Here is a 19,717-nt window from a genome sequence, read left to right on the forward strand (position 1 = left end):
AACTCCTGGGCTCAAGCAATCCTTTCTCCTCAGTGTCCCGAGTAATTGGAACTATAGGCACGTGCCACTGCACCCAGGTTCCAGGAATTTTCTTTTTTCTTTTTTTTTTTTTTTTTTTTTTTTGAGACAGAGTCTCGCTCTGTCGCCCCGGCTGGAGTGCAGTGGTGCAATCGTGGCGCCATCGCGGCTCACTGCAAGCTCCGCCTCCCAGGTCCACACCATTCTCTTGCCTCAGCCTCCTGAGTAGCTGGAACTACAGGTGCCCGCCTCCACACCTGGCTAATTTTTTGTAGTTTTAGTAGAGATGGGGTTTCACCGTGTTAGCCAAGATGGTCTCGATCTCCTGAGCTTGTGATCCACCCACCTCAGCCTCCCAAAGTGCTGGGATTACAGGCATGAGCCACCGCGCCCGGCCGCTTCCAAGAATTTTTTAAGTGTCTAACAAAGTATAATTTTGCCTGTAATCAATATCTAATAAGTGATTATTTTATGAATAAAATTATACTGAAGCAAAGGAGTGAGTTAACAAGGTTTTCTTTTGTTGTTGTTGGTATTTGTTTTTGGCTAAAATCCTCAAGTCAGCATAAAACCCAGTTACCGGCCAGGTGCAGTGGCTCACACCAGTAATCTCAGAACTTTGGGAGGCCGAGGCAGGCGGATCGCGAAGTCAGGAGATCGAGACCATTCTGGCTAACACGGTGAAACCCCGTCTCTACCAAAAATACAAAAAATTAGCCGGGCGTGGTGGGGGGCGCCTGTAGTCCCAGCTACACGGGAGGCTGAGGCAGGAGAATGGCGTGAATTCGGGAGGCGGAGCTTGCAGTGAGCTGAGATCGCGCCACTGCACTCCAGCCTGGGTGACAGAGAAAGACTGCATCTCAAAAAACAAAAACAAAAACAAAATAAAACAAACAAACCCAGTTACCCTGTACCCCCTGGAAGGAGATGGTGGTGAGATGCTGTGGATGACAGCCGGACTCTGCATCACACAGATCCGTGTAACCTTGAACGAGTTCCTGAAGGTCTCAGAGCTACTGTCTCCTCACCCATAAATGGAGAACCTTGTCTCTACTTGGGTCATTTTGGGAGGTCATATAAGCACAGCACTGCGCACAGTATCTGTTATTTTTGACTTTTATTCCCAGCATCCTGCCTACTCTGGACAGTTCAAGCCAAGGGGCTACTTCCTGCTGAAGGTGACAGAAAGCACAGTTGGTTTGGACCCCGAGTTGGGATGTAGTTGCCACCAGCTGGGATAAAAGGAGGAAGGCAGGTGGGGATGGCGTGGCTCCCCCTCCCATCACATCTTTCAGGATCTTGCGGACCGACTGCACGCTCATCACTTTGATGTACCACATCTCCCCAGTCCAGACTTTTCAACCTTGACACTACTGCCATTTGGGGTCGGGTCATTCTTTGTGGTGGGGTCAGGGTGGGAGCGGTCCTGTGCATTGCAGGTTGCTGAGCAGCATCCCTGGCCTCTACTCACTTCCTGGAGCATCTTCTCTCCTCCTCGTGATAACCAATAATGCCTCCTGTCATTGCCAGACGTGCTCTGGAGGGCACAACCCACCCAGTTGAGAACCACTGCCTTAAACTCTTACCTGCAAATGTCCCAATCATCACTCCCATTGTATAGCTAAGGAGAACCAATGCTTAAAAGAAAATCCCACAGCCAGGAGGTGGCAGAAGGAGGACTCAACCCCTGTCAGTCTGAATGGAAATTTTGCCTTGTTTCCATGGCTTCCCATTCTGCATGGACACCCTCTCCCAGGACCCCAGCTCTGTCCTCTTGCTGGCCGGCCCACAGCTCAGCACAGGACAGACTGACTCAGCCAGCCCCAGTCAGGGCCTGCATGCATGGGAGACTCTATTCATTCACACATGGACGCACCGACTTCTCCAATGCAGCTTGCACCAAAGCTTTATTTGCTATTTTCATAGTCTGAATGCAACATCTTTGTACATGCAAAGGTCATCTTGTTTTATTGCAGTTGACCAGATTTCCAACTGCTCTTCTGTGCATATGAAACCTCTTTACAGTTACAAAATATAAAAGCACTTGTAGACATCCAATACTCTGTGAGGTCTGGTAAGCCCCATTTTTTTTTACATTAAAAATATAAGGTTTTCTAGATGAATTCTCAGTCCCACGGGTAGAGATTCTTTCTGGGATTGGATAAAGTGCCTCTTGTCTGCCTTCCGTTCAGAACTCCTAGAGCTTGTGAATTCGTAAGGCAATTGCAAGAACACCGCAGGCGGGAAGCTTAACTTTCCTACACAAAGAACTCAAGTTCCTTTTCTATCGCGACTCAAAGATCTGAGGAAGGACCCAGAAGAAAGGTTAGGAAAATATATACTATACTTATGTGTGTGTGTGTCTGTGTGTATATATATGTATTTCCACACCCTACCCCAACTTACAAAGCGTTTTGAGGATCACGATCATCTGGGAAGTGCATGACTTTAGGATATTGTTGTGATTTAGGAAACAGCACAGTACAAAATTATCTTCCATAACACAATATATTACTTTTGTGACCCCCCTATTTACAGGATCTATAAGGCTATGTGGAATGAGATTATTAAAAAGCTCAAATTCAGCTGGGCATGGTGGCTCATGCCTGTAATCCCAGGACTTTGGGAGGCTGAGGTGGGAGGATCGCTTGAGACCAAGTTAAAGACCAGCTTGGGCAATATAGCAAGATCCTGTTTCTACAAAAAGAAGATTTAAAAAATCAGTTGGGCGTGGTGGTGTGCGCCTGTCATCTGGGCTACTCCGGAGGCAGAGGTGGGAGGATTGCTTGAGCCCAGGAGTTGGAGGCTGCAGTGAGCTATGATTGTGCCACTGTATTCCAGCCTGGCCAACAGAGCAAGACCCTGTTTCAAGAAAAGAAGGAAAAAAGTTCAAATTCTTTAGAAAACAGCATAATTTGTAGCCGGTGTGATGCCAACAGGGATTGTCAAGGAAGTGCCAGTCCAAGTCATGGAAGTTGATGTTATGGCACAGGTGGGAGAGCAACCACTGAAGGAGATTCTAGGAAGGCCAAAGGGGAGGGTGGGCTGAGAGGTGTCGATTTTAAGAGTTAACTTGCCAGAAACCTCAGGCCGACTTCCCAGAGCAGAGGGCCTAGCTTTCTGCCCTTCCCCCTGCAGGAGCCAATTTAGTCAAAAGAAAGAAAACTCTGGATTGGGGGGTGCAAAAGGAGACACAGGTTGGCAAATACCTGGCATATTCATGCCTACCAGTTTTTTACGTGGCTCTAGACTTCTTGAGCCTGCCCAGAATTCCAACTGGGTGAGTCCTAGCAGCCTCTCAGCACACAGCAAGGGTCCCCTACTCGCTAACGGGACCGAGCCCAAAGCAGATCCCCTTCTAGATGTGGAGGGGGTCCTACCCTCCAGCCCCATGGAATCATGATGCCATGGAACTTCGGCTTTTGTGTTTTAACACATGGTGAGGGGGAAGGCACATTCAGAGATCACAGAATGTCTCCCCATCACTTACTCTGGTTTAAATGTCTACACTGGGGAGGAGGGATTTTTACAGTTTGTAATTATGACTAGTTTCAGGAGCCATCTGGGGACATATTATAAAGAAAAATATTAAAGCATAGATCAACAAAGCACCTATCAGCACCAGGTCGGAGCAGCTGAGGTCTCTTTTAGGAAAATCACGCTAAGGGTCTTTCTAAATCCCTTGCCCAGCCTGTAAAGTTGACAACCACAGGCTCATGCCTATTTCAGTTCTGGCTTCTTGGTGATACCCTTAAGTTGGCCTCCCTTCCAGGGAGGCACAAAGGAAAACACAAGTGTCTGAAACCACGTGATTTGGCTCGTCCCCCTGGAAAACACCACCATCTGATTGTCCTTTCCCTGAATCCTGAGGCTACCACTCAAAATCCCAACATCCTAAAGACCACGAAGTTTCTCTTTCACCAGAGTGTCTCTGGTGGCATGGAGTAATCCTCCACAATACTGATTTCTGAGGCCTCGTCATGGATTTTCAAAGGCCAAAGGCTTCTGTTTCATTAGGCAAAAGACCATGAAGAAGGGTATCTACTGAAGAGGAAAAAGACACGGGCTTCTCAAAAGACCAGCTGTCAAAATGCTGATGTGCAAAGGGGTGGCGGAGGTGAGGAGGAAGAGAAATGAGGAGGGGTGAGAGATTGTACATATGGAGGATTTCCATTCTGCATGAGACTCTCATTGAGGACAGTCAAAGTCCCCGGGGAGGAGGGTTGGATGAGGAGTGGATGACTCCATTGCACACGGATTATTAAGGCATGTTAAGTGAGATTAAAAAGAAGACGGATTTCCAAAGGGGTCTCCAAGCAAAGTCTAGAAACTAGCGTACAACACCCCCTTGCTTAGCCTCAAAGACAGCGCATTCCATTTAGAATAGGGAGAAGTAAATTACCCACTTGCCAGCTATCTGCAAAGGCCCCCAATCATCAGTTACTTCTAACTTCATTGCACTGCTCATAAGCAGGGTTCAGAGGTCATGGCGGCGCCCGCACGAAAGAGGGTCATTCTTGACTCACTGTGATTGTCTATCCTGCAGTGCTGGAGGAGACAAGGTTACAGAAAAATAAAAGGAGGTGAGGAAGATCTTCAGGGCTTGCCCTAGTCACTTTCAAGGAGGGTGAACTTTGTATATCCTAATTAACACAGAATTAAATAGATTATTTTTCCAATTAAGGTGTGAGAGATTAGGGAAAAAAAATCTCCAGTCAATCTCATTTTCAAGTGTGCTTCCTTCCTGTCTGATATCCTGAGCTGAGACATGACTAATTAAGAATTGAGAGTTTTCATGAGGAGCATCAATATATGTAAGAGCAGTTCCTTTCCTACTGCTTGAGATGGTACAAAGGGGTCCTTTCCACCTGAAGGAAAGACAGACATCAGCCAAGATAAGAAGTCAGCATCAAAAGACTAGGAATGTATTTTAGGCCAGATGCAGTAGTTCATGTCTGTAATCCCAGCACTTTGGGAGGCTGAGGGGGGAGAATTGCTTGAGCCCAGAAGTTTGATTTTGAGACCAGCCTGGGCAACATGGTGAGATCCTTGTCTCTACAGAAAAATTAAAAAATTAGCTGGTCATGGTAGCATATACCATAGTCCCAGCTACCTGAGAGGTTAAGGCAGGAGAATCACTTGAGTCCAGGTGTTAGAGGCTTCAGTGAGCTATGATCGTGCCACTCCACTCCAACTTGAGCAACAGAGCAAGACCGTGTCTCAGAAAAACAAAACAAAACACAACCCTAGGTATTTTTTAAAGGGGATCCTATTGACTTAGAAAGCCGTAAGATCCAAATTATTATAAAACAGAAACTGGATCTTTAAAAAAGAATTCAAATGAAGCAGTTGCAGGAATTAATCCCCAAATGGCCACAGATGACTAGATGACTAATTCAGGGAATGACGAGAAAACAAACTATCATCAAGCAGGGCCAAACGCCCAAACCCAGATGCATGAGGCTCCCAGGTGTAAAAGGCTGGGTGGTGGCATGGTCCGGCAATTGCTCATCAGTAACCAAAGCAAGCTGATTGAACAGGTGGGCTCCTGCCTCACAGCCCTGCAGTTGCTGTCCCTGGTGCTGAACAACAACCGCCTCACTAGGGCCTAGGTGTTTGTCTTGACCTAGAGAAACAGAGGATTTCTATCCATGCCCATCCACCCATTGAGAGAGAGAAGAGGGGTAAAGGGAGATGAAGGAGGAAGCTGAGATGGAGAGACAAATGAACTCCTGAGAGGTAGCCAGGGAAAAGGGAAGCATGTTTTGACAGCATTTGCAAATAATGGATTCATCCAGAAAGACTTTCACCTCTCAGGAAACTGTGGGGAGGGAGTAGAGGGCACACATGGCCCCCACTTCCGTATCTAGCCCGAGTGCTGTGCGTGGATCTATCAGGAAACGCCACCCCATGCCACAGGCTCTCTATGAATTGCCCAAGCATCTCATGATGGGGATCTCCCAGGCAAGGTTGGCACATAGACTATGGCAAGTCCAGGCATGGCAGGTGGCCAGCCAAGCACATCTGGGTATCTGCTAGAGCCTTAGGACTCAGAAGTGGAAGAGTCTGGTGTTGGGCATTTCCAAAAACAAAGACAAGGTAGAGAGTGTCTAGAGCCCCCAGAGGTCTTGGGGATTCCCCGGAATGAGCTGATCGCTAGCAAGAAAAAAGGGAGGCAGGGCCAGCTTTATGATTTGTCATCTAGCACCCAGCATTTCTGTCCAGAGTCCTTCGCTGGGGAGCTCCCCTCCAGAGAAGGGCTTTCAGCAAGACCCACATTTGGACCAAAACAAGCACTTGGTCAGGTGGAGTTCAATGAGGGAAAATGAGGTAAGCAAAAGAAAAAGTACCCTTCATTCACGCATCTGTTCTGAGGCCAGTTTGGAACAACTCCTCCATGCCAGCAGCCCAGGTCATGTTCAAAGAAGACTCTGGAGAAAAAGATTCCTAGGGCAGGTCTGATGATTCAGTGGTAAAGGCACCACCACTTGGGCTGCAGTTTATGAACCCTTAAGGCCAAGGGGCAAAGGTCATCCTACAGAAACCAGAGCTCAAATGAAAAGAAGCCAGGGAAATACATACAAGAGCGACAATTATAACTTCTAAACAGCTTGGATAGGGATAAGATAACCTGAGGTGACTGGATACTTCAGAACAAATTATTCACACATCTTTCCTCCTGTCCCTTAACGTAAACACATACATACATATCAAGTTTCAAAAGAAAATTAGCTGAATTATTGCTTTATCGCCTTCTAAAGCCAACAAAAATGACATACAATAACGTAGGCCAGTGACGCGCACAGCCCCACTAGAAAGAGAAATACACACAATCAGGGAGGGTACGTTTAAAAATTGGACTTGCTGATTCCTCGAGGGGAAGAAGGAACTCACCCCCAAAAAAAGAATAAAACCCCTCAACTCGGCGGTAATGCCTTGCATTGAGACTACAGCAGGAAATGAACAGTGTGATCTTCCTTGGAAATGTCCTTCCCAAAAAAGACCTGCCCTGGGTCGGCTGAGGAGGTCCTTTCACAAATTCAGGTGTTTTTCAGAACCTGGGGAGGCAATTCCAGCCTCGTGCTGATGTTCTTGGGGCTGATGAAGGTGTCTAAAGTAGGTAGAAATACACATTTTTACATAAAAAGCAAAACCACCCACGTAGACATTTCTGGGCAGCCTGGCTCCTTTCCCAGCCTGAAGTGCTGTCTGGGGAGATGAGCGAGTGCTCCTGGAGGTTGGGTCTTCCCATCTGGATCCAGGGAGAGCCTGGCGAGGACGGGGGCACTGGATAGCATTCTCAATCCAACGGGAAGGGCCCAGGCACGTAAGCATTGTGCAGGAAGAAACGGCAGCAGCTCGGCCCCGTCTGCGGGTTCTGACGGTTAAGGCTTCTGTTCAGTAGACGTAGCAGGGTTCCCTGCCTGGAGAGGAAGGGACAGTCCTGGTGTCAGCGGTGAGAACGTTTGACTCCATTTCTCTCTACCATCAGGCCTTAAAACCTCGCCTGATATTCTCCAATAAAGAGACCCCTAGAAGCCTCAGGTCAGAAAATAGGTTTTTTTTTGTGTCGGGGGAAAGGGGAGGTGAGGAGGGTGGCAGTCATGGAATACCATGAAACCAACACGAAATTTAGGGTCAGATCAGGGTTCCAGTCTCAATTCTGAGCCTGTTTCCTCAAAGGGGTTGTTGCTGGAGGCTTAAATGAGATATTACATGTACTGCACCAAACACAAAATAAACACAGGTCCCGATCCCTTATCCAAATCCCTTAAGCATAGTTTTATTTGGGAATTTATAATTTTTAGAATTTATTATACACACACATGTGCATCATATATAATCATGTAACATATACACATATACGTATATATACACATACGTAACACACCAGCATAATCAAGCAGATAATATGCCTGCAGTGTATTATGAACATTCATATAAAGTGGGGAAAAAAGAGTCGAAGTAGAATTATATTCACTCAGGTCAGGTTTCACCACTGCGTTAGGAAAAAGCTTTGTTTGCAGAGCTTTCTGGAATTTTGTGGATAAGGGATGGTGAGTCTCTTGTGCTAATCACATCAATGCTGACTTTGATGGTGCATGTACCATCAGGCAGCGCTCGGTCAAGCACCACAGGTACATTCTCAGTGGGCCCTGAGGACAGCCTGGCGGTGTGGACACTGCTTACCCATTTTACAGATGAGGAAACTGAAGTTCATGATGTTCAGTCATTTGCAACTTACACCAGTGCCTATCTAATCGTGATTTTTTTAATGTATATTTTTTCAAATTGATTTTTAACTACATAGGCTGTACATGAAACATTCTCCCCATAAAAACTGTAACCATTTCTGGCCAGGCGTGGTGGCTCACGCCTATAATCCCAGCACTTTGGGAGGCCGAGGTGAACGGATCACCTGAGGTCAGGAGTTCGAGACCAGCCTGTCCAACATGGTGAAACTCCATCTCTACAAAAATATAAAAATTAGCTGGGCATGGTGGCAGGCGCCTGTAATTCCAGCTAATTGGGAAGCTGAGGCAGGAGAATCGCTTGAACCCGGGAGGCGGAGGTTGCAGTGAGCTGAGATCCGAGATTGCATCACTGCACTCCAGCCTGGGCGACAAGGGTGGAACTCCAGCTCAAAAAAAAAAAAAAAGTAACCATTTCTAATTAAGCTAACCTCTGATGTCCCGCCCTTTTGTTTTATTAACAAAAGGTGATGCAGCTAGAAGGGCCAGCCAAACGCATGAGCCCAGAGCCCCGGTCACCTGCCTCCTGGCCTGGTGCCTTTCACCCACTCCAGGCAGCCCAGCTTTGTTTCCTCCCTAAATGGAAACAGACATCACCATCCTCTTTACAGGAACTCTGAACACTCCCCACCCCTCACTTCTCCCCTTGCACAGCCTCTTTCCTTGGGTACAACAGCCCCAGTCTCTGAGGCTTGGCCACCCTAACTGAGTTCCCCATTCCTGTGACTGCAGGGTTCTTCCCAGGTTCCCCGGCAGAGCCCCTTCATACCTGGTCAAACTTGGTTCTCATGAAGACTTTGCCTCTTCTTGGATTTCAATTCCTTTAGCCACTGGGGAGAGGGTTCATCCGACCTGAAACCATAAAGCCAGTAAGAGACTAGCTGAAACCAGACTGTGGGCTCCTCGCGGGCAGGACTGAGTGGTACCCGACTGTCTATCCCTGGGCCCAGGCGGGGCTGCGGCAAGCACTCGGAGGTGGCAAAGATGCACGTATTAACGGGACTGATAAGCGAGCAGTAGAAATTAACCAGTGTCCAACAATGGGGAATATTAAATACATCAGGGGTCCCCAACCTCCTGGGCCACAGACCGATACTGGTCCACGGCCTGTTAGGAACGGGGACCACACAGCAAGAGGTGAGTGGTGGGAGAGTGAGTGAAGCGTCGTCTGTATTCACAGCCTCTCCCCATCACTCACGTTCCACCTGATCTCCACCTCCTGTGAGATCAGCGGCAGCATTAGATTCTCATAGGAGCGTGAACCCTATAGTGAACTGCGCATGTGCGGGATCTAGGTTGCGGGCTCCTTATGAGAATCTAATGCCTGATGATCTGTCACTGTCTCCCGTCACCCCCGGATGGTACCGTCTAGTTGCAGGAAAACAAGCTCAGGGTTCTCACTGATTCTACATTACTGCGAGTTGTAGAATTACTTCATTATAATAACAATGTAATAATAATAGAAATAAAGTACACAGTGAATGTAATGTGTTTGAATCATTACAAAACCACCCCCTGTACCCCGGTCTGTGGAAAAATTGTCTTCCGCAAAACTGGTCCATGGTGCCAGAAAGGTTGGGGACCGCTGAAATAAATCACAGTATATCTGTTCTAGGAGATAATCTGCAGGTATAAAAATATATCTTGGTTGGGCACAGTGGCTCATGCCTGTAACTCCAACACTTAGGGAGGCAGAGGCAGGAGGATAGCTTGAGCCCAGGAGTTTGAGACCAGCCTGGGCAACACAGTGAGACCCCATTCTCCACAAAACGCAAACAAAAAAACAAAAAATTTATCTTATATAAAATGATTTCCATCCATCCATTTGTCATGCAAATAGCTATTCATCCTTCCATCCCTCTATCCAGGTAAGTGTCTCTGATGGTAAGTTTTATGCATCAATTTAAACCTAATGTGTACCCAGATATTTGGTCAGACATTATTCTAGATGTTTATGCAAAGACATTTTTTCTTAGATGAGGTTAACATTTAAATAGTAGGCGCTGAGTAGCGCAGACTACCCTTCGTGATATGAAAGGGCCTCATCTATTCAGTTAAAGGCCTGAATAGAAAAAGACTGGCCTCGCCAGGTGCGGTGGCTCACGCCTGTAATCCCAGCACTTTGGGAGGCCGAGGTGGGCGGATTATAAGGTCAGAAGATCGAGACCATCCTGGCTAACAGGGTGAAACTCTGTCTCTACTAAAAATACACAAAAAAAATTAGCCAGGCATGGTGGCAGGTGCCTGTAGTCCCAGCTACTTGGGAGGCGGAGGCAGGAGAATGGCAGGAACCTGGGAGGCGGAGCTTGCAGTAAGCCAAGATAGCGCCACTGTACTCCAGCCAGAGTGACAGAGTGAGACTCCGTCTCAAAAGAAAAGAAAAGAAAAGAGAAAGACTGGCCTTCCAGGAAGAAGAGGGAAGCCTTTTGAACTTGGACTCTTCCTTGCACCCCCAGCCTGCTGGTCTACTCTGCAGATTTTGGACTTGTCTTCCTCCACAATCACATGAGCCAATTCCTTAAAACCAATCTCTATACATACATACAAGCGTCTACACGTGCATACATATATATGCGCATGTATATACAGCTGACCCTTGAACAACACAGTTTGAACTGTGTGAGTCCACTTGGATTTTCTTCTGCCTCTGCCACCGCTGAGGCAGCAAGACCAACCCCTCTTCTTCCGCCTCCCCCTCAGCCTGCTCAATGGGAAAACAATGAGGATGAAGGATGAAGACCTTTATGATGATCCACTTCCACTTAATGAATAGGAAATACATTTTCTCTTCCTTATATGCTCTTAATAACATCTTTTCTCTAGCTTACTTTATTGTAAGAATATATAAAATATAACATACAAAATATATGTGGTTATGGGTGAGGCTTCTGGTCAATCCTAGGCTATTAGTAGTTAGGTTTTAGAAAATCAAAAGCTACACGCAGATTTTTGACTAGGTAGGAGGTCAGTACCCCTAATCTCTGCCTTGTTCAGGGGTCAACTGTATTATTTACACACACACACACGACTGGTTCTGTTTCTCTGGAGAACTCTGAACAATACAATGCCCATAAGACAAACAGAGATGCCTTTTGTTTATTGAATGTCAATAATTATTGTTTTGGGGAGGTGAGATTTGTTTAAACTTTTTTTTTTTTTTTTTTTTTTTTTGAGATGGAGTCTTGCTCTGTCGCCCAGGCTGGAGTACAGTGGCACGATCTCGGCTCACTGCAAGCTCTGCCTCCCGGGTTCACGCCATTCTCCTGCCTCAGCCTCCCCAGTAGCTGGGACTACAGGCGCCCGCCACCACGCCCGGCTAATTTTTTGTATTTTTAGTAGAGATGGAGTTTCACTGTGTTAGGCAGAGTGGTCTCAATCTCCTGACATTGTGATCTGCCTGACTCGGCCTCCCAAAGTGCTGGGATTACAGGTGTGAGCCACCGTGCCCAGCCTGTTTAAACTTTTTAAAATGGAAGAACACATACAGAAAGCCACTCAAATCAAAATGTGCATAGCTCAATGAATTTTCTCAAAGTGAATACATTTGAGTAGCCACCATCTACATGGTACTATTTTTGAGCTTTATTTTTTTTAACCTTCTTCTTAGCAGTTTTCTGTGTTCTCAGAATTTCTTACAATGAGAACACATCATTTTAATAAAAACAACAAAGTCAGGCCAGGCACGGTAGCTCATGCCTGTAATCCTAGCACTTTGGGAGGCAGAGGATCGCCCAGGGATTCGAGACCTGCCTGGGCAACATGGCGAAATCCTTTCTCTACAAAAAAATACAAAAATTAGCCAGGCATGGTGGCACACAACTATGGTCCCAGCCACTCACGGAGGCTGAGGCAGGGGATTCACCTGAGACTGGAGAGGTGGAGGCTATAATCACGCCACTGTACTCCAGCCTGGGCAACAGAGTGAGACCCTCTCTCAAAAACAAAAAATAAAGCAAAACGAAAAACAATAAAGTCATCATTGTTTAAAACTTTATTCAAGAAAAAAAAATCACGTTTATGAAGATTGTAAACAGGCTCGGGAAAATATTCATATAGAACACGGAGCAGGGGAATCAAACTCTGCAAACGTTGTGATCTCAGCTGTTACAAAGAAAAAGAAAATGGAAGGAGAGATGCCCAGATATCAACAGTAGTGGTCTTTGCACGGTGGGATCGTGGATGATTTTCTTTTCCCCTTTGTATTATTTTCATATTTTCTACAGTGAAGATCTACTGCGTTTATAATCAAACACACATGCACACAGGATGTGACTGATTCTGTTCTCAGAGAAAGCTCCTGAGACCCATGGCCCTGGAGGGTCAGAAAAGATGCTGGCCTGGTTGGCGGTACGGTCAGGGTCTGCACCTGAGGGGACGAGAGATGAGGTGACTGGAGTCTAGGGGCAGACCTTCAACTGCTATGCCTGCCAGTCTAGTAATGAGGAAGAAGAGGGCCCCCTGGGCAGATGAGGGTCTAGGGTACTCTAGACCTCAGCCAAGCTTTGCCTAATAGTGGAGACACAAGCCCAGGCCTCCAGAGATGCCTCTGAGACCCTGGTCTGGGGGTTCCTCCAGCCACAGAGAAATGCTAGAGCCCTCCACAGACTTTGGAGCTGGAATTCTGGCATTACCAGAGCAGGGAGGCACTGTCTCAACTATGGCCCTGTCTCTCTCTCATGTCTCGCCTTCAGGTTCCCACAGCCCACACTGTGCTATATATCGTGCACTGCCTGAGGCTCCCAGGTCCATCTGGCCTCCAGGCCTTTGTATGCGCAGCAGCTTTAGCCTGGGATCCCCTCTCACTGCCCTTGGTCCAGCTAAGACCCAAATGTCCACCATGATTCAGTTCAAGTATCTCCTTCTCTTGGAAGCTTCTTTTTTTTTTTCATTAGAGAGGCAGGGATTCACTGCATTGCCCAGACTGGAGTGCAGTGGCACGATCATAGCCTCCATCTCCTGGGCTCAAGGGATCCTCTCACTTCAGCCTCTGGAGTACTTGGGACCACAGGCATGTGCCACCACAGCCAGCTAAGTTTTTTTCTTTTCTTTATTTCTTTTTTTATTTTTTGAGACAAGGTCTCATTCTGTGGTCCAGGCTGGAGTGCAATGGTGCAATCATAGCTCACTACCGCCTCCAACTCCTGGCCTCAAGAGATCCTCTCACCTCTGTCTTCGAAAGTACTGGGATTATAGATGTGAGCCACTGCACCCAGCTGAAGTCTTTTTGCCGCCCATCCTCAAGTGTGCATGATGAGCCCTTCCTCTGCCTCCCTCCATCACAGGGGTCAGAGAAAGGGCCAGAGAGTAAATATTCCTGACTCTGTGGGCCGTGGGGTGTCTGCGCTACTTCTTAACTCTGCAGCGGTAGCACTAAAGCAGTTATAGACAGTACATAAATGAATGCATGTGGCTGTGTTCCAACAAAGCTTACTTACAAAAACAGATGGGGGCTGGATTTGGCCTGTGGGCCATAGCTTACCCACCCTCGTTCTGATCCAGCCAGCACTTACTATCATTACAACTCAGCATCAGGAACGATCTCTAACTTTCACGGGTTAACAGTGCTCATAAGATTTCCACTCTGCCTCACTGAGTACTTCTACATCCCAGGGCTCAGGCAAAGGGCTTTAGACACACTCTTGTTTCATCCTCATGACCACCTCGGAAGGTTAGGAGGTTAGAAAATCCATTTTACAGATGAGGAAACTGAGGTTCAGGAGGTCAAGTGCCTTTTCCCATGTCACGCAGCTCTTAAGCAGCAAAGCTGGAGTTAAACCCTGGCTGTGTGACCTTCGATCCTCTGTTCTTAACTTCCACTTCCAGATGCTGAAACACCCCAGTCCGAGAGCCTCTTGGGGGGCAGAAGCTGCTTTGTGCTCATTTCTACACAGAGCAGGCCAAGCCCAGGATCGGGATAGCTGTTTCACGAAGGGAGTGAAACTGATCTCATTTAACCTGGCTGTGCCCTTTGATCCACCTTCCCAGGTCCCCCAGATCGCTGAAGATAAAGATGCTTCCCCGAAGGGTAAGAGGAGAGAGAATGCCTCAGTTTCCCCGTCGGTCTGGAGAGGGCTAAACGAGAGCAGTAGTTCTCCAACAATGGTGCCCTGGCGTTCCGTGCGGGAGGTGGCAGGGGCGGGGGAAGAGGAGAGGCCAGCTGGCCTCATTCCTGGCCTCCTTTCCCGGCCTCTGATGTCCTTTTGAGGGATGAAAGTGTTGAGAGTTCACATGAACAAAGCTTCTGCTGCTAGAGAAAATTAAAAAGTGGAAACTCCCTTCTATTCAGCTCTAAAACCTATGCGAGCACCTCTCTAGAAGTACAGCCTGAGTTTGGGAAGAGAGGGACCCCCATTCCCCAAGACCCCTCACCTCTCATCCTTGTCCATGCTGGAAGGCAGCACACGACTGCCCAGCACCCCAGGTTGGAAGGGGGACTTGGGGCTCTTGGGCTGGGGTGCCCAGCTGGGGGACTCGCCAGGACTGTCCACCTCTGGCCTCTTGTGCAGCTGAGCCTGGGGAGAGAAGAGAGCTGAGTCTGTAAACCGCCCTTTGTCTGGGGAAGGGCCCCCTCCCATGGCAACCTCAGGTACGAGGAGCCTTCTGCAAACACTCGGGGCCCCCTGAGTCGGAATAAAGCCAGACAGGAAACGTGGGGGCTGAGAAAAGTCAGATGTCAATCTGGCATTCCAAGCAGCCACCCTCGACCCCCAAGATGGAATCACCACCCAAACCCACAGAATCACATTCTCTTTCGCTGAAAAGCCACCATCTGTAGTGTGCTCAGCGCACGGCATGCCACTCTGACAACCCTACATGGAGAGAGCAGCTCCCTCCATCCAACAGCGGCAGCTTAACTAGAAAATGAAGTTGTTGACAGTCCATTAGAGTCCCATAAGAAAACCATAGGGCAAATATCCACCCATTGTTGGAGGGCATGTTGGGGATGGAATACAATGGTATGCATAAAATTCCCTTGCGGGACCTGAGGTGTGAGTGGTGGCAGGTGGCTTCTCTCTCAGGCAGTGCTGGGTCAGCCCCCGGCAACAGCAGTCATCACCATTGTCCACTGATGGCTTCTGTGCACTGATCACCCATCATTTGGGCTCTACCAGGCTCAAGTAATATGATACATGTGAGTTCGCTCCACGTAAGTAAGATTCTTTCAGGCTTTCCTCCATTTTACAGGGCGAGAGCACCCAAAGGTCAATCCCAAAGTCACCCAGCTTTTATGAATTGGGATTCACACCAGGTCTGCCTGTAGCCCAACTCCAGGGTTCTTTTCAGAACAAGCCCTGCAACCTCCCCTGGTTGTTTCTTTTTTTTTTGAAACAGAGTCTCGCTCTGTCACCCAGGCTGGTGTGCAGTGGCGCAATCTCAGCTCACTGCAAGCTCCGCCTCCCGGGTTCATGCCATTCTCCTGCCTCAGCCTCCTGAGTAGTTGGGACTACAGGTGCCCGCCACCACGCCCAGCTAATTTTTTGTATTTTTAGTAGAGACAGGGGTTTCACCGTGTTAGCCAGGATGATCTTGATCTCCTGACCTTGTGATACGCCCACCCTGGCCTCCCAAAGTGCTGGGATTACAGGCGTGAGCCACTGCGCCCAGTTCCCTGGTTGTTAATGATTGCCTAGCACTGCTATGGTAGAGATTAATTAGTTAACGCAGCTGCTGCCAGGCTCAAGAAGTTTAAGCTAATACTGATGAATGAATGGCCAGAGCCCCATTTTCACAGAGCACAGTGGACTCCAGCTGTCTTCAGGAATCCCAAGATCTGTCTCAACACTTACATGGTGCATCCACATGGGAGCCCTAGGGCCTCTGTCTCACCTACACCCAGGGCCTGTGGCTGGCTGTCTCCTACAGCAGGACCATCACTTGAACCCAGGAGGCGGAGGTTGCAGTGAGCTGAGATTGCACCACTGCACTCCAGCCTGGGTGACAGAGGGAGACTCTGTTGAAGAAAGAGGAGAGGGGAGGGGAGGGGAGAGGGGGAGGGGAGATGGGAGGGGGTGGGGAGGGGAGATGGGAGGGGAGGGGGGAGGGGAGGGGGAGGGGAGGAGGAGGGGGAGGGGAAAGGGAGGAGGAGGGGGAGGGGAAGGGGAGGGGGAGGGGGAGGGGGAGGTGGGAGGGGAAGGGATATGGGAGGGGAGGGGGAAGGGGGGAGGGGGAGGGGGGAGGGGGAGGGGAGAGGAGGGGAGGGAAAAGAAAAGAAGAGAAAAGCAAGGAAAGAGAGAAAGAGAAAAGGGAGGGAGGGAAGGAAGGAAGGAAGGAAGGAAGGAAGGAAGGAAGGAAGGAAGGAAGGAAGGAAGGAAGGAAGGAAGGAAGGAAGGGAGGGAGGGAGGAAAAGAAAACCTCCAACCTAGTTCTAGTGGCTGACAGATGTTCACACTTCAAGGGCCTGTAAAATCAATTATAGGGACACGTGCACATCCACTACTGACTGACTTTCTATTCTTCGAAGAAATGACAGAAAAGCAAAACTTCCGTCTACTAAAGGAGCAACAGTCACGGCGCTCCCACACGGGGACTGTGTGGCCCGCATGGGATACACAGAGTTGAGAAATTTTACCAACAAGTCAGGCTTTTTTGCTTTCATTTCTTCTTCAATAAAAGGGGAGAAAAGAGCTACCTTTTGCAAGGCTGCTGGAGCATAAAGTGAGTTTGCAGGCGCATGATGTCTGGCACAGAACAGGGGGCAAAAGGGCCTCTTTCCTCACCCAAATGAAGTGCCACTTGGTCCCAGGACTATGAGACACATTTGTGAGAGTTGGAGGTGGGGAGGAGGGAGGCAGCTCAGCCTTTCCCTCGGCATTGCATAATACATTTGGCATTCTGGTGCAGTCTGGGAAACTGGGATGTGGTTCCAGCACTGGCTTCCTGTGTCATCTGGAATTGAAATGACCATTTTCTGTGCCTGCCTTACCCAGTCTTGATTCCTCAAGGGCTTCAGCAGCCTGGGTTTGTTCACTCCTGCTTCCGACACTCAGCACCGGTGAGCACCACCAATTGGATTATCAGCCCACTTGGCTTAGCTATGACACCAAATACAGCAGCAGGTTTGGGGGTGGAGGAGAGTCAGAAAGCAGAGATTGGCTGGGTGCGGTGGCTCACGCCTGTAATCCCAGCACTTTGGGAGGCCGAGGCGGGCGGATCACGAGGTCAGGAGATTGAGACCATCCTGGCTAACACGGTGAAACCCCATCTCTACTAAAAAATACAAAAAACTAGCCGGGCGAGGTGGTGGGTGCCTGTGGTCCCAGCTACTCAGGAGGCTGAGGCAGGAGAATGGCGTAAATCTGGGAGGCGGAGCTTGCACTGAGCTGGGATCCGGCCACCGCACTCCAGCCTGGGCAACAGAGCAAGACTCCATCTCAAAAAAAGAAAAAAAAGAAAGAAAGAAAGCAAAGATTAAGCAACACAGGGCCACTGGTGAAATCCAAATGAATTAGTAGTATTGTTAATGGTATTGTACCAAGGCCAATTTCCTAATTTTGCCAATGTGCTATGGTCATGTGAGATACTATCATGTGGGTGAAGCTGGGTGAAGGGTATGGAGAAACTCCCTGGGTTATTTTTGTAACTTCCTTTGAATCTTAAATGATTTCAAAAATGGAAGAAATGAAGGAAGGAGGAAGGAAGGAAGGAAAAAAGGAAGGATAAAAAAGGAAGGAAGGAAGAGAAGAGAAGAGGGAGGAAAGAAGGAAGAGAAAAGGAAGGAGGAAAAGAGGGAGGAAAGAGAAGGAGGAAGGAAGGAAGGAAGGAAGGAAGGAAGGAAGGAAGGAAGGAAGGAAGGAAGGAAGGAAGGAATCTGTTCTTTATGCTGCTAAGGTTGAGGAGCATGCCCACCAGGTAACTCTTGGTGAGAGGTCTGGTACCTTTAGCACTGCCGGATCCATGCCTGGAAACGCGGGCATCCTCTGAGGATGGCTGACGGGGGTCCTCTCCGCTTTGGATGGCTTCTCCTCCTCATCTGACTCTTCCTTCCTGGGTGATTTCTCTTCTGTTGCAAAGAAAAGGGCACTGAAGTCATCGGCAGCTGCCTTGTATTGAGGTCCTAAGTGCCAGATAATTTGCACACAGTATCTCATGCAATGCTCACATCAGACCTGCACAGAAGATGCTCTGGCCCATTTTACACATGAGGACCACCCAGGTGCCTGCTTTCATGCTCTCTTCTGACAACTCTGCTTCTTGCCAGGAGACACTGACAACAGGCAGAGTAGGTTTTCTTTTGCGGGAGGGCACAGGCAAACCCATCTCCTGAGCCCCTGGCTCACTCCAAGTCCGGGAAATAGAAGGAAATCTTTGGCAGAGGCAGGAAAGTAGACAGGAATGCTTTCAGCCAACAATGCACTGAGGTTAGGCTCTCAAAGGAGAACGTGGAGAGCTTCGTGTGTCTTGTGGAAAGGCGGCCCCAAGGTGGACCAGGAAGCCACTTTCCTCGACCCTGGCTCCCCTTTCCGGGACTTAACCCCAGCCCCGTGCTTGAGGCTGAGCTGATCACTCAAGCTTTTGGGTGATGGGCTGACTGTACCCTCTTGCAGGAGTGATATGCGAGGAGTTTCTACTTCCCCGAAACCGGGATGTGACATGAGCACAGTGAGGATTGGAGGAGGGGGCGGGGATGAATGAGGCAAGACCTGGTGCTCTGGAGCCCTTGGGCTATCCAGGGAACTGAGGTACACTAAGAAAGCACAGATCCCGCCTTCCCCCTCCAGCCCTTGGCCAGCTCCTCAAGGCTGACGGGAGCCAGAGGTGCTTCTGCCACATTCCAGCTGGGGGTATTTGTGTGTTTTTGTCTCTACTATGGTCTTCATTTGCTCCAGGTGGATTAATAGAGCTTGGCTCAGAAAACCAAGGAAGTGTGCAGAGAGGTCTCACCTGAGGCATTTACACATTTCCTTTAATAACAGAAATGGGATAGCAGCAGGAGAGAGAACTCTCCAAGCATTTCTTCAAGGTATCTGGTCAGAAGCAATGCCCCTCACTTAGCTCAGAGCCTGGTCTGACATCCTAATGTTTGCCATGGGCAAACCCCAAATGAACAAAGGCACCTATAAGACGTTTTTGAGGACTAAAGGCTGTGTGTCTGGAGAGAGTGGGCAGGTCAGCTGCTCTAGTTTCCATTGCAAGAAGGTATTTTGTTTCTCTCTTTTCTTTTTTTTTTTTGAGACGGAGTCTAGCTTTGTCGCCATGTTGGAGTGCAGTGGTGCGATCTCAGCTCACTGCAACCTCCGCCTCCCGGGTTCAAGCGATTCTCCTGCCTCAGCCTCCCAAGAATAGCTGGGATTACAGGCATGCGTTGCCATGCCTGGCTAATTTTTGTATTTTTAGTAGAGACGAGGTTTCACCATGCTGGCCAGAATGGTCTCAATCTCCTAACCTTGTGATCTGCCCACCTCAGCCTCCCAAAGTGCTGGGATTACAGGCGTGAGCCACCGCGCCCA

At 48.6% G+C, this 19,717-nt stretch overlaps 1 protein-coding gene across 4 annotated transcripts in view; it reads right to left on the minus strand.

Moving 5' to 3' along the window:
- Positions 1–1,906: 1,906 nt before the first annotated feature.
- Positions 1,907–19,717, minus strand: part of KIAA1671 (KIAA1671 ortholog) — a 254,784-nt gene continuing 236,973 nt past the window's right edge. For all 4 annotated transcript variants that reach the window (XM_073006862.1, XM_073006863.1, XM_073006865.1 and 1 more), the window contains 4 exons: positions 18,146–18,270; positions 14,640–14,782; positions 9,040–9,122; positions 1,907–7,442 (listed from right to left, as the gene is read on the minus strand). In XM_073006862.1, coding sequence (XP_072862963.1) covers positions 9,044–9,122; positions 14,640–14,782; positions 18,146–18,270 — 347 coding nt within the window. In that variant the 3' untranslated portion in view covers positions 1,907–7,442; positions 9,040–9,043. The remainder of the gene's footprint in view (positions 7,443–9,039; positions 9,123–14,639; positions 14,783–18,145; positions 18,271–19,717) is intronic.

Source organism: Chlorocebus sabaeus, chromosome 19, assembly GCF_047675955.1.
Source record: "Chlorocebus sabaeus isolate Y175 chromosome 19, mChlSab1.0.hap1, whole genome shotgun sequence".
Taxonomy (NCBI): Eukaryota; Metazoa; Chordata; class Mammalia; order Primates; family Cercopithecidae; genus Chlorocebus; species Chlorocebus sabaeus.